The sequence below is a fragment of the Fistularia commersonii genome, chromosome 6 (assembly GCF_037954325.1).
Source record: "Fistularia commersonii isolate RoL2024-O1a breed Wild chromosome 6, RoL_Fcom_v1.0, whole genome shotgun sequence".
NCBI lineage: Eukaryota > Metazoa > Chordata > Actinopteri > Syngnathiformes > Fistulariidae > Fistularia > Fistularia commersonii.
The window spans coordinates 9,758,599-9,772,330 of NC_141289.1; the positions used below are offsets into that span (position 1 = coordinate 9,758,599).

Consider the following 13,732-nt stretch of genomic DNA (forward strand, 5'->3'; position numbering starts at 1 on the left):
AGTTAAAAGGCAAAATCGGTACTAAAATAAAGTGAAATAAATTGTAGGCTGAAGCTGAAGAAACCAGAACAGAATAGAATGAAGAAAACATAATACAACAATAAAGTTGAAAGGACGCACTGTAAAACAGAAAACTATGATGTCCCATAGAGAACGCACACTAAGAAGCTTCTCTCTATTAAAATGAAACATAATTTTGTTTGAAAAAGCTAAATAATACCTGAAACCTTTCATAAGTTGAAAGTATTAGAATTTTAAAGAAGGAATAATGAACACTATTTGGAATCTAAAAAATATAATAATAATATCAAAACAATCTTATTAGTATCTGTATAAAACAACTGGTGCTCCTAACTAAAATGTCAAAGAATATTCATGATTGTATTTCTCTCATAGCTGTAAACAAAGGAACAATGTCATGAGTCACAACAGCAGTGCCTTTCAGGGTGAGTAATATTGCAGAGACAACACTACCATCTAGTGGTTACCGATTATAATTTTATGTGGTTTCTCCCTCAAAGACAACAATAATGTTGGGTCTCCTCTGCAACAGGCGTCATGTATGAGCTCCTTTAATATGGCTTCCCATTTCAAGGTAGATCATTCCTATTTATATTGCTAGGAATCCTAGCAAGAGCTATTCTTCCTTTTAAAATAAAGCAGTGCCATCAATCTGTCCATGTGTAACTACCGTGTTTAAGTCATTTTGGTTGCCACGGCAACAGCGTGCCGCAGTTCCTCTCAGGTTCCCGAAAGAATCTCAAAATGAAGTTAAATCAAGCAGAAAAAGCAAGCTTGCAATGCTATAATTATCATTTTATGCATTTGGCAAAAACTGAGTGAAATCCCTCAAGGTAAATCATGCCTCAAAAGATGATAGTAATACTGTGATCCGTTGATGTGGGTGCAGTGAACTTAATGGTCCTGTTGAAAGAATGTAAAATGAGGAAGAAGTCTTCACACAAAACAAGTCTTTAGTATATTAAGGGTTTATCTCGCCAAGCCATTCAGAGTAGTAACATCAACATGATATTATTGGTTAAGATTTATTATCTCAATGAAAACAGGTCATCAAGATGGGGGGAAAATCCTCTTGTTTTTTTTTTTCCTTCTTTACACTAAAAAAACCTTTGAGAAAGTGAATGAAGTGGAAATAAGTGACATGAGAGGCCACCTCAGGTCCCTATAGAGACGACTGTTTTGGGCCTCAGCTTGCTTTCCACATCATTGCAGGATTACCCAATTGTATTATTATGGTGGTGACAGCTGGAGGATTTTTGTACAGAGGAGATAGTGTTCAGATAAATAAATAAATCAGAATGTGGCTGTTGGCTACTATACTGTTCTGATTATTCATATAGCCTTGGTTCATTAGTGATGACAACTTTAAGACTAGTTTTGCTTTGAGTTTTGTTTTGATTCAAGGTTTTGACATGTTCATGAATCATTCCCTTTAAAACCCAAAACCTTGAAAATCTCTTCCAGTTATAAATTAAGAATAAATACTTTACATACACTGTTATCTAAAAACTCAAAAAAGTAAAAAAATTAGGAACTGAAAATGCCATTGTCAAATACAGACCTATTGTCCCACAGCATAACAGATATACATATACTGTATATATATATATACATATATATTATTATACATACACCTACATACATTTTAGTATGCCAAAAAAAAATTAGTTTATCAATATGGAGCAAATTAAATCTAATTTAGATACATTAATAGTAACAGTACTGCTTGAAATGTTGTTGTATATATTGCAAGTGAGTCAGATACCTGTACCTTATTTTTTCATATGTTACAGTACTGTGCTCTTCCACACTCAAACAGAATACTAAAACTTGTTTTACATACATTTTTGAATGAGAGGCATCAAATGGCAAAACTCAAGTCAAGTACATCAGAAGTAAAATGTACACCTCCTGAGTAAATATACAGACACTGCCTGAGTAAATTTGAAATAATTAGCGCTTTACAGGAACAGACCATTATAGAGATCCTTACACAACTTGGAGATTCAGTACACCTGACCTTACATAGAAGTCAACAACATCAACAGAGAGTGCTGGTTTACGCTGTTTTAACCACTCAGCCACCATGCCACACCATCTGTCTTTTCACACTAACAAGCACATTTTTAAAATCACCCAACTAGTACTACACACTGCTGGTTCCTTGGGATTTGGGATTACATAAGTGATTTAGGGTAAAAACAAAACAAACAACAGCATAACCATTGGAAATGTTAAGGGAGAAATTAACATTTTAGGCTATATTTTAACTGCCATGCTTGTGTTATGTTTGATAATTTCAGGTGAAAAAAATTGTAAAAGGAAATTGAAAAAGGAATTAGGTCTTACAAGAGTCACTCAGCTTTGTCTACTGATAATGGTTTGTGAAATTTTCTCAGTCTAACAAAGGTGATATACAAAAAGATAAAGCCATATATGTTGAAGGCTTTTGTTTGATATTTGGCTATAATGGGGTCCCATCAAACCCATGCTTACTAAGTCTGCAGAGCAAATGGCACCTTTTTATGAATTATCCATGGAAACCAATATATGGAAATTTGCTCTATAAAACCAGCCACTTGTTCTCTGGGTAATAGTTTACGAATGAGACGGTGGTGGCAAAGAAGCATATCAACAAGGGAGAGAGGACATTTTCATTGAGATCCGTGCAAAATGAGTGCAAATGTGAGTGGAGGATTGTGGGAGAATGGTGTAATGTTTGCTGTCTGCACTGAGCTAGATGGCTGTTTACTTGTGTGGAACATGCTTTAAAAGACACTGCTTCAATATGGGATGTGTTATGAGAGTGTATGTTTAACAATGTCACGGTGCAATTGAGTATTATCCTCCTGGATCCAGTCAAGTTACATACAGTGACGAGTGCATATGAAAAACATCTTACATCGCTCCATAGAACTACATATTTTTGTACATATCTCCACCAAACACAGATTTATAACTTTATCACTCATACCAAATATTGTTGGGTTAAATAAGAACCTGTGTTGAAAGCTAAATGCAAAACATCTGTCGTGAATCATGCAAATACTTCCTATATGATGACAAAAAAAAAACAAAAAAAAAAAAACATACAAGTTTGAAGATAATGAATCCTATGTATGTTTGTTGTGTTTATTGTGTATGTGTAGGGAAAATAATTAAGTGGAGCCTTTGGTTTGCTAAGCTGTAACTGTAGCCACAATTCTTGTTATACAAAATTATCAGCAAATAATAATAAATAGTTGTCCTTTATTAATCCCCATGTGTAAATTTGTTCCCGCCATGGATAAACCATGAGCAGAAGGCAGCTGTCCATCGGGACAGGGGGAGCAGTTCGGGGTTCAGTGTCTTGCTCAACTTCAACTTAAACATACTAGGAGGAGCTGTGAATTGAACCAGGAATTTTCGGTTCCAAAGATGACACATCTGCTTTTTTGCACACAAATATATATATATATATAAATGAATAAATCTCCATATAATTAAACATGTTGACTTAGATGTTGACTTAACACACAGTCACACATGCAATTGGCTTGAAAAGACTAGAAAACACTTTTTTATGTACCTAGAGCATTTGGTCCAAGTGTCAAATACATATACATATATGTGTGTGTGCGTGTGTATGTGTGTGTGTGTGTGTATCCCTCTTTGTTCATGTAAATATGTAAATATGTCAGGATGGATGCATATGGATAATCTGTCTTCCATCCAGAACAACTCACCCTAAGGGGTACTGGTATCGGATAGAGTGCTCTCATCCGTGACACAGTCACTCTTAAGCCTTACAGCTACAGTAACTCCTGAGGATAAATACTAACCAAAGAATTATTCTAATGCTCTGGTCCAAAGGTCAAAGTGAAGCTTTTCACTTCAGAAATAATTTTCAGGTCAGAGTGTAAGTTTAGCCACATTAACTATCACCCTTTCCTAGTTTTTTTAACGTTTCTGTCTAAATATTGGTGGCTTAACTCATAATCACCATCTGGAGTTTCTTACTGACCTATTTCTCTCTCTTTTTCTGCCAAAAACTATAATCCGCAATGAGGCTGCTCTTCATTATAGATGATCCCCTAGTTTTTCTCCCTTGATGAAAGGAGACATAGCAAAATATTTAGAATTTAGTGCTTCTTTATATATGTTGACTAAATAAATAAGTTAACACACCGAGATATCACTGTTTTGTTTTGTTTTGGTTTTTTTTTTCAAATGAATGTGATTCATGCACCCTCCAGGGTGCTCAATGGACAAATAAAATGACAAGGAAAAATACTCTTAACGGCCACAGAGTGACACTGTTGTTCTCCACTTTCAAGCAGACATTCTGTGGATTTCTGCAAAAATGTGGCCTACTTCAGGATTTACGTTTACATCCCACCCCCACCCCGCCTCTCTCCTCCCCCCATTATTATTTGAATTTTTAAGACATCAGACATACTGTATGTTGAAGCTCAGTTCTGTGTTAAGAGCTGCAGAGAAGATCTATGACTTGTTAATTTGCAGATTTGTGGAAAATTAAGACGTTATCTTCACGGGGTATTGTATGCATTTTTTACTATACAGTAGACAATAGAGGGAATACAGTTTATAACGCAGGTGCTTCAACGATCGTTGAACATTGCAATGATCACAACACTGCGGCGCCGGTATTTTGATGGTCTCACCAAAAAAAGAACTTTAACCTACCTCATAGTATAAAGAAGAGTGCCGTCATCCTGAAGCCTCAAAAGCTTATTTGGTGTGGTCATGTTGTGGGCAATGGACTTTTTGCCATTAAGAAAGAAGGTGTCCGGAGTCCAGATGTTACTGGCCAGCAAGTTATTTAATGACAGTCTCTTCATGGGCCCTTTGAAGCACAAGCGCTCATCCTTCCAGCTCTGACGGAAGAACACATCTATGGTGTATTCCTGAGACAAAGTGAAAAGGTATTTCAGGAAAGCATTCTTCTGAAAGAGGCAAAAAAGTATTGCAATTTTCCCCAGAGTGGTTGTCAGGCTTCACTGCAAGGACTAAAAATTATTGAATGTGCCACTAGTCTACCCCAGCCTCATATTTCCATTGTGTCAGTGTAGTGTGAAAATACTGAAGGTCTGTGTCAAGTTTCAGCTGAACAGGTGTGAACAATAAAATGTTGTTTGTCTGTTTTTCGATAGATATTACATTTGCAGTCTCATTTACTGAGCTCATACATACATACATTTTCCATAATGTTACCTAGTTATGAGTAAATGTAATTAATTTTCTCAAGATTTTAAGAATGATATATTTTCAAGTTGTATCCTTGTTTCAAAAATGAAATGAAATGAGTCATTTACTTTGTGTTTCATAATGGAGCTTCATTGCAATGTAAAATTCCTGCTGTAAGTTTGGCTGCGCCAAAAATACTGAATTACATCAAGCAAAAAAAGTAGAGGAGAAGAAACAAATATTTCAAAGAACAAAGCAGTTCATGGTATCCTGGCTTCCAAATATTTTTGAAGGAATACCTTTCAAATTTTGTTGTTGCATTTTATCATTCAGTCACATTTCCCCAGCAACACATTTTCAAGTCACTTACTAGAAAAGTAGCATTTTCTTTAATGCTTTGTTAAAATGTGCAAGCGATACAGAGGGGTCTGAAGGAAGATGTAAAGGAAGAGGGAATTCGGTGTGTTTTATTTTCTTGTCAAGGTACAGCATTTAATTTCATTGGATTGTTATGGGAATTAATCATTTAGAACAAGTTGGAATCAAAATACGACTGTTCACCTAAAAATGTCAAATTAGCAACACTTGTGTTACATTTAAATGGAACCCAGAAAGAAGGTGATGCATAACCTTGATATTGGATTAGCACCTGTCATTAAACATGAATATATACCGCTATCTAAAATTACCTACAGTCAACTGGAGAGGCACTGGAGACATGTTTGTCCACTTTATTGAATCTGATCTGTCTGTGTGTCTTTGGTGGTTGCTGCAGATGAACTCACCATCTCTGTGTCAGACACCGGGCCAAAGCTTGTGACAAAAATATTCGTCTTAATCTCTGTGACATTCTCTGTTGAGAGAGCATAGCAGAGAACGTATAGGATGTTGTCACAAGGAGATTGAAACACTTCATAACAAATCAAATTCAACCGTTAGTCGAGATCCTTTTTTTTTTCCCGGAAAAAAGCTCACTATTATTAACAATGGAAAAGAACTTCCAGAAAATTTTCACATAACCCTGGCAGCCCATTTTTTGGCAGGTTCAGATTTCACAATTCATTTTGGGGTAATGCAAAATATCAGCCATGGAGTTTGTAATGAATACACTGACCTGGTGTTCTCCAGGCTTATTTTAAAGCCTCACATTTGAAGATGTTTATCAAGGCTATTTGCAAACAGAGCAAAACATATTTTAAACAAACAGTAGATGTAGACTGGATCTAGTTGGTAAGGACAACCAAGAAAAGCAAATATTTGCTTGTATAATGAAAGGGGATCTTTCTAAAGCAGCGTAAAGACAGGGGCATCTATTACTCTTAGGGTAATAACTTAGGGTAATAACTTTTATGAAGCTACTTAGGGAATCTTTTGGACCTGTTTGTCACTCATAGCAAAGGTTGTCTTTAAATTCTATTATAAATTCATATCCTAATCATAATTGTTCTTTTTTCAAATCAATTATTGGGATGAGACCTTATTCTAACCCTCACGATCTTATGAGTAAAGCTCAATTCCTATGTTTCCCAATTATCAACAGATAGCTTTTTTCTAGGTCAATTATTTAATATGTAAAATTCACATTTTTTAAGCACCTATGAGAATACTTGAATCTGTTGTTTAAAGATTTGGGTGTAAATGTATGCAAAAAACCAAAGGACAGAACTTTTACATAACAGTTATGTCCAATTAATAAGTAATAACTCTTTAAGGAGAAAGTCATCATTCCTCAATGTTCTGTACTGCACACAATGCAACCTAATGCATACATTTTGCTTTGCACTTTACTTTTATTTCATTTATTCGTTCATTCATTTATTTACTGTGTTTATTAATATTTATTGCATGACTTCTATCTTAAGTTATCTCAAGTATTTCTGGACTCCCCTGGGTGATGAATGAAGTATCTATCTATTTATGTATCCATCTATCTACATAATATCACTTATTTTCCGAGGCTACTTCATCAAAGCAATGCTTGTATCACCTATCAGTAATAGACTATGTTTACTGATTAACTTGTGGGTTCAGGGGATAATACTGGAATACATAAAATAAATTAGTTGCTTCAACATTTGTAGCACACATGTTGGTTAGAAGTTCCCGACCAATGAGTGTTCAACATCAATATCAACATTAATGTTTTTTTCCTGTGAAATAGATCGACAGAGTTCCCCTGAATCTTTTTTTATTTCCAATTTTTTTCCTTGGATGTGGAGGATGATATAAAAAAGCAGAATGTTATATCAGTTATTGCTGCAAGAAACACCAACAAAACCTCAGCTATGTATACACATTTGGTCCTGGCAGGCTGGCAGGTTGTGTTGTGGAGAGCAAATTGTTGAATGCCGAATGTGAGGTCCAAATGTTTTGCTGGTATGTATTTATAGGCCCTCTTGTCAACCCTAGCAACGGTTACCAGGATGTAAGAGCAGGCTTTTGCATCACATCAGGCATTTGGCATGATAGCCTTGGTTCTTCTTTTTATGGGACAGATGTAGGTTGCATGTGTGGGACCAAATGAAACAAGACGAAATATCATGAGTTGAAAATAAAGAATTGAAAGGAAATCAGGGGAATAAAGGCATTACATGCCACAGCATTAAAGATTGAGGCATAGATGGAGTCAGGGCTTGTGAAAATGAAAAATCAGAAGGTTAATTTTCAATAGCCACTCAGAGAGAAAAAAAAAAATCTTTGAATGGCAACGTGTTGGCTCTCAAGGTTCTCTCCTGTTGCCAGGGTGAAGAGTGTGAATAAAACACCTCGGAATTCAGGCAGTGCTAAAGATGGCTCGATTGATTTACTCTCTCTGCTATGGGGGTTCAGAAAGAACTGCATCTGACATGTACTGCATATGCATGCATTCATCTTTGCTGATGCAGAAGCAAATTCCACATCTGCTCACAGAGTTTGGGTCTCCATATCTGCCAGTCTCCCACAATTTTTAGATGAATCAGTGCAAGGTATTGTCTGTGGTGGTTCTCAGTCATCCAGGTTATGGAGAGTTCTTGTCAAAATCAGGAGTGAAACCTGTTGGATCACATGAACTGAGGCTCATGTGGATGTTACTGGGGGCTGATTCTGGTGTTGTGTCTCCCCCGATTGTTTGGAGGGTGCAGATGGGTCTGGTCCGTGGCTGGAAATCTGTCTTGGGATTGATCCCAGTACGGCGTTGTATGTGTATGAAAGGTTGGGTCGAGGAAGACAATAACAAATGAACAAAGGAAAGAACATTGTCATACAGTGCGTTGCTGGAATTTTGGAGAAATTGGAGGGTGTTTAACAAACAACCAATTACCGGTACATTTCAAACACCACAGTACCCTGAGGCAAAACTTGTTGCATCCCAAGGACGAAACACCCAGGCACAAGATAGAGAATTTGGTGTATGCTGTCACTTGCACTGTGGATTGTGATGACATCTACATTGGAGACCAAACAACCTCTGCACATACGGATGACCTAACACAGGAGAGCCATCACTTCAGGACAGGACTCCATGGTCCACCTACACCTGAAGGACTAGGGCCATTCGATTGAAGACAGCAATGTCCGTACTCTGGCCAGAGAAGATGAATGGTTCGAGAGAGGAATCAAAGAAGCCATCTTTGCCAAAACAGAAAAACTATCGCTGAACAGAGGAGGGGGTCTCAGACACAACCTTTCACATACATACAATGCCATACTGGGATCAACATCAAGACGGATTTACACACACAGGCCAGGCCCATCTGCATCCCCCGAACAATCAGGAAAGACCACCTGACCACCACCAGAACCAGCCCCCTGTAATGTCCACATGAGCCTCAGTTCATGTGATCCAACAGGTTTCACTCCTTTGTTCAGTTTTACCTTTTTACAGTATAAAAAAACTTCACAACCAACATACCTCCAAGCCCTGGACGGAGCCTATTGTCATAACCATCAAGGAGACCATCCAGGATCCTGGTGAAAACTGTACTGTTGTCATTGGCAGCTGTCTCCTTTTTAGCTTCAGAGGACGATAGACTTGTACTGGTATTGTAGAGGAAACAAGGCATCAAAGAGAGAAACAACATACTTGTGTTAGTATGAAATGCATAGCATCAAACAAGACTTGCTCAATATTTTTCACAAGCTTGCAACATTACTGAACAGGCTTGTTATGATGAATTATTGAACAAAAGCTCAGCTACAACAATATATTGATAATTAGGACTTGTGATCCAAATGTGAATAAAATTAGGATACAAACAAATATTGCAAGAAGAATGTGTCATCATGGGGCCACATGAGAATGACAACATACCAAAGGACTTAAAGGATGTAAGAATTTTACAAAGCTACATTTGACTCTGACTGCAAACCTGCTGATCTACAAAATAAGACTCGTCCAGAGATTCTTCAATACCATTGGCAAAGAGTGTATTTTTCTTTGGTGCAGAATAGCCACTTAGGCAGTGATGTAGCAAAGTGCAGCTCAAATATGCGATCAATCAGAGGAGGCAGTGCTGGCAAGACTCATGAGCAATAAAGTCTCTGAGTTTCATTAACAAAACTGCAGAAAAAGCAAGCAGTGGGGAATGATAGCCGTGAGGCAAAATGAAAATTAGAGAAGAAGACAAGCCATAGTTTTGCTGCATTTCTTTCTTAAAAGTTGATACATTAACATGATAAACTTCACGCTTTGTAACACTTCAGCAACACATTACAGTAAATTTACCTAAATTGGCATCCAACCAGCAGGAGGAAAAGAAGGAGCCATGCCATGGTTGATATCCTTCTGACTTTGTTACTTGGGGCTGTAACACATCCACAAAAAAATGAATAAACCTTGAACATATCATATCTGAAATGATCTACAAATGGCGTGTGCATATATATAGATAAAATATAATTTGTTTAATGGCAAAGGCAATGTAAGAAACACCAACTCACACAAAGAAACTCTTCAACCCGCTGTGTCCAGAGGTAGATTACGAGAATCACTAAATCAGACGGCGGGCTGATGTCAATGAGGCTGCAATCTGCAACTCACTCCTCTCCTAACTGTTCGTCGGTCAGGAGCACAGCAAGGAAGAGAGCACAGGAAAAACTAAAGAACCCCCTTTTATGTCCCCTACGGTAATGTCCTTTTGTGTAAATCATCCACTGCTGTTAAATTCGCGTTCAACGCTTCAGTTCACTCAGGCTGCCCCCCCCCTTCCCGCATTTCCTTCACCTTTCCACCAACTCTCTCCATCTCCATCCGAATCCAATTTTACGCCATTTCCACATGCACAACATAATAATTTCCTAAAATGACATTTAAAAAAAAAAAGGTACCTGAATTCAAGTTGGTCATGTCCGTCGATTTTTCTTTTTTTTTTATTATTATTTTGGCTTCCCTCCAGTTATACAGCTACTGAGGACAGAGAGAAGAGAGCAATCACCCCCACCCTCCACCCACCCCCGCCGCTTGCCGGGTTGTATCACCTCCAGCTCAGCCTCTCTGCCTTGGGTTGCTCCTGCGCCCTCTCTCACCGGCTCCCCATCAGGCTGTGGTGATGCCTGTCTGCCCCCCTTCCCCCCTTCCCAATGCTATCGGCTACGACGCTTTCCTCCTTCACTGGCCGCCGAACAGCGTCTCCTCCCGCATCGGCTCTATAAGTGCCGCAGCAGCGGCGGCAGCATCACGTCCTGTCCGGCAGTCCCGCAGAAAACTGGAGTCGCTCCACATTTTCCCCCGGTCTCTTTTGCTTTAACGCCTACTGCCGGTACGCGATAATACAGTGGTGCAATGGGGGCAAATATTTTTTATAATAGGTGCTCCCCATTGGTGGGATGAGAGGAGGAGGTGCACAGTCGTACGTATGGGGGAGGCAACTGTTAACATCAATTATGGTTTTTAATCCCAAATGCTCACAGCTGCATATTTGATGAAAGAGCGATATCGCAACACCGTTCACCGACATTGTTTTCACGACAGTCATTTGAAGCCTCACATAAGTTGATTTCATGTTCAGCTAATGCGTTTGTGCCAACTAGCTGAAAGTTTGTGTTGTTTTTAAACGAGGTTTGTAGTCCCTCTAACAAAACGTTTGAAATCTCACCACTGCACTTTGTTTTTTAGAGAAACACTTAAAGTTATGTTAAAACCATGTTAACTTGTTCTACCTTGAATTGCTGGTCGTCGATTATTACTGGCTAGGCTAACCACCAACTAGCCACTTATACTTTAATGTAAATAATTATCTTCAACTTTGGGCCAGTTTCCTTTGCCTTTTTAAAAACACAACCATTTACTGGTGCAAGAATGTATATATTTCTACCTGTGTATATGTTACAGTTCAGCTATTTACCTGTTTGTAGCAAATAGCTAAGTATTTACCATTTCCAGCTATATATAATTACCTTCCAATTAAGGCGATTACACCAAACATAGCCAAGATGGCGGCTCTCTAATAGCAAAGGGATGTTGATGTGTTTGTTTGTAACTAAGAAATTCCAACCTTCCACTGGTAAAGTAATTTAAAAAAAAAAAGTCAATTCAAAGGTCTTAGCGATTTTGGTTTCTTATCACTCAACTCTATCGTATTTCTTCACTTTGTCTCATTTTGTTTGAAAGGCACATTGTATGAGACTTGAATGAGTAGCCAACATTTGGACTGTTTCTTTCCTAACTTTGTGCCCCATCGAACACTAATCGAAGTCTCCCGTCTCTCAACATTCAATTTGCAACCCCCAAAATAAAACATAATATTTCTTTCTCACATGTCCTGAAGATTACATTTTTTTATGAACCAATAGAAATAAAAGACAAACAAAACATAAAACTAAACGGGATCCCAAGTCTCGAGACTACTTATGTCAGTGTGTGTCTGTTACTCAGTAGTCATGTTGCTTCAAAACGATTTTACAGCATTATTATCACGCACACTCATTATCATGCTGCATGCATCATCCTTATTAAGTATGCCCTCTTAATGAATGAAGTCCCAAACTAAACTGTTGTTTGCCATGAGAGGGTAGCCGAGTTCCATGTTTAGACCAAGGTAATTACAATCCACATTTTTTTAACCTCGCCCCAACTCCCTTGGATTTGAGTGAAGGCTGCGGGGAAACACTCATTCAGGAATAAGCGTGGCGCGGAGCGCTCCTGCAGAGCGACTGGGGTACTTAGGGCGATTGTGGCCAAGCGGGGAATCCGTGTGTGTAAATGAGGAGTTGTTTGTGGGGGTTAGAGGGTAGGAGTTTCCCAGTGGAAAAAAAATGACTTTCAATATCAGCGCTGCAGGCGTTTCATGGTTTCAGATGCACTGCGTCCCCCCAACCTGCAGGCAAAAACACAGGATCTAATCAGACCTCACTGATCAATTCAGAAACCAGTATTAAAAAAAGAAAAAAAATAGAAACAGCTTCATGGTCCTCACTTGGAAAACGAAAAGTGATTAAAAAAATAGAGCATAAAAGATGTGATCTGAGCATGATTGTTTATTTAATGGCAACATATTTTCACACAGTCGACGTCATTAATTGCTTTTCTCTTACAGGAACGCGGTTGACGGAAACAAGAAGTTGTTCGCCATCTATGAAACAAGGTAGGAAAGCGACTCCCTTCAGTCCTCATTAAATAAAAAGAGTGTCGACATGCAGAAGCACCACCATAATTATACACGGAAATTCCCAACCCCTGAAGACGACGTTTCTTAATCTAAATCATTCATTGCAAAAGCGCTATTATGTGGATAAAGAGAAGGGGTTGTTATACGTAATTAGATGAACGATCTATCAAAGCCATCGATTAATTGGGTTGATAACCCCCCCCCCCCCATACACACACACACATACACACGCACCCTCCTCCTCCATACTGTTCTGGTCCCGCCATTTTTACAGAGAACGGGGAAGGGGATTGGCGCAGACGGCGTGAAGTGCACTGTAAAAAGTGTCGATCCGGACTGAATTATTAAAAAAAAAAAATCAAAGAGCAATTAACCAAGGTGAATACAGAAAGTAATCAATTATGCCTGGTGATGTCAACGGATTTACATTTGTCTTAGGGATGCATATGATACGTTCTGCAGCTAAACACACACACAGCACACACACTTTGTTGGCACACAACCAGCAACCCAAGGATGCTTTTTAAATATAGATATTTGAGATTAATGAATGTTGACCAATGCTTAATGTCACAGTAACTAATGTTATGGTTTCATGCAGAAACGTTAATTTGGAATAAAATCATGTTCTTGACCTTCATTGTGCAACACAAGAACGCAATCATGTGATTTCAGCATACAATTGATTTGGAATCCCAGTGAATTTTTATTAGCATCAACCTGATCACAATGCAGAAACAGAATTGTCTTTTAATCTTCTATGGAAGTCTCTACAGGATGTGACATTACAGATGATTTGGCGAGGGTTAAAATCACCTCTAATAGCAAACTTGGCCAAATATGCAGTATGTGCATCCAATTGAGCCCCCAATTAAACTCAACGCCAGTTACCAGAAAATGGACAGAAGAGTTATTTGCATCCGAATTGAAGATAATCG

At 38.3% G+C, this 13,732-nt stretch overlaps 2 protein-coding genes across 3 annotated transcripts in view; one reads left to right on the forward strand and one right to left on the reverse strand.

Moving 5' to 3' along the window:
- LOC147233346 (gamma-aminobutyric acid receptor subunit alpha-5-like) overlaps nt 1–10,611 on the reverse strand; it is a 32,173-nt gene extending 21,562 nt beyond the window's left edge. Inside the window, exons 1-6 of the mRNA XM_086148046.1 lie at nt 10,516–10,611; nt 10,129–10,239; nt 9,914–9,992; nt 9,101–9,225; nt 5,994–6,061; nt 4,708–4,928 (exon numbers count right to left, since the gene is read on the reverse strand). Coding sequence (XP_086004172.1) covers nt 4,708–4,928; nt 5,994–6,061; nt 9,101–9,225; nt 9,914–9,960 — 461 coding nt within the window. The 5' untranslated portion in view covers nt 9,961–9,992; nt 10,129–10,239; nt 10,516–10,611. The remainder of the gene's footprint in view (nt 1–4,707; nt 4,929–5,993; nt 6,062–9,100; nt 9,226–9,913; nt 9,993–10,128; nt 10,240–10,515) is intronic.
- LOC147233347 (gamma-aminobutyric acid receptor subunit beta-3-like) overlaps nt 1–13,732 on the forward strand; it is a 65,451-nt gene that overhangs the window by 12,651 nt on the left and 39,068 nt on the right. For both annotated transcript variants that reach the window (XM_086148041.1, XM_086148042.1), the window contains exon 2: nt 12,723–12,770. In XM_086148041.1, the coding sequence (XP_086004167.1) occupies nt 12,723–12,770 (48 nt within the window). The remainder of the gene's footprint in view (nt 1–12,722; nt 12,771–13,732) is intronic.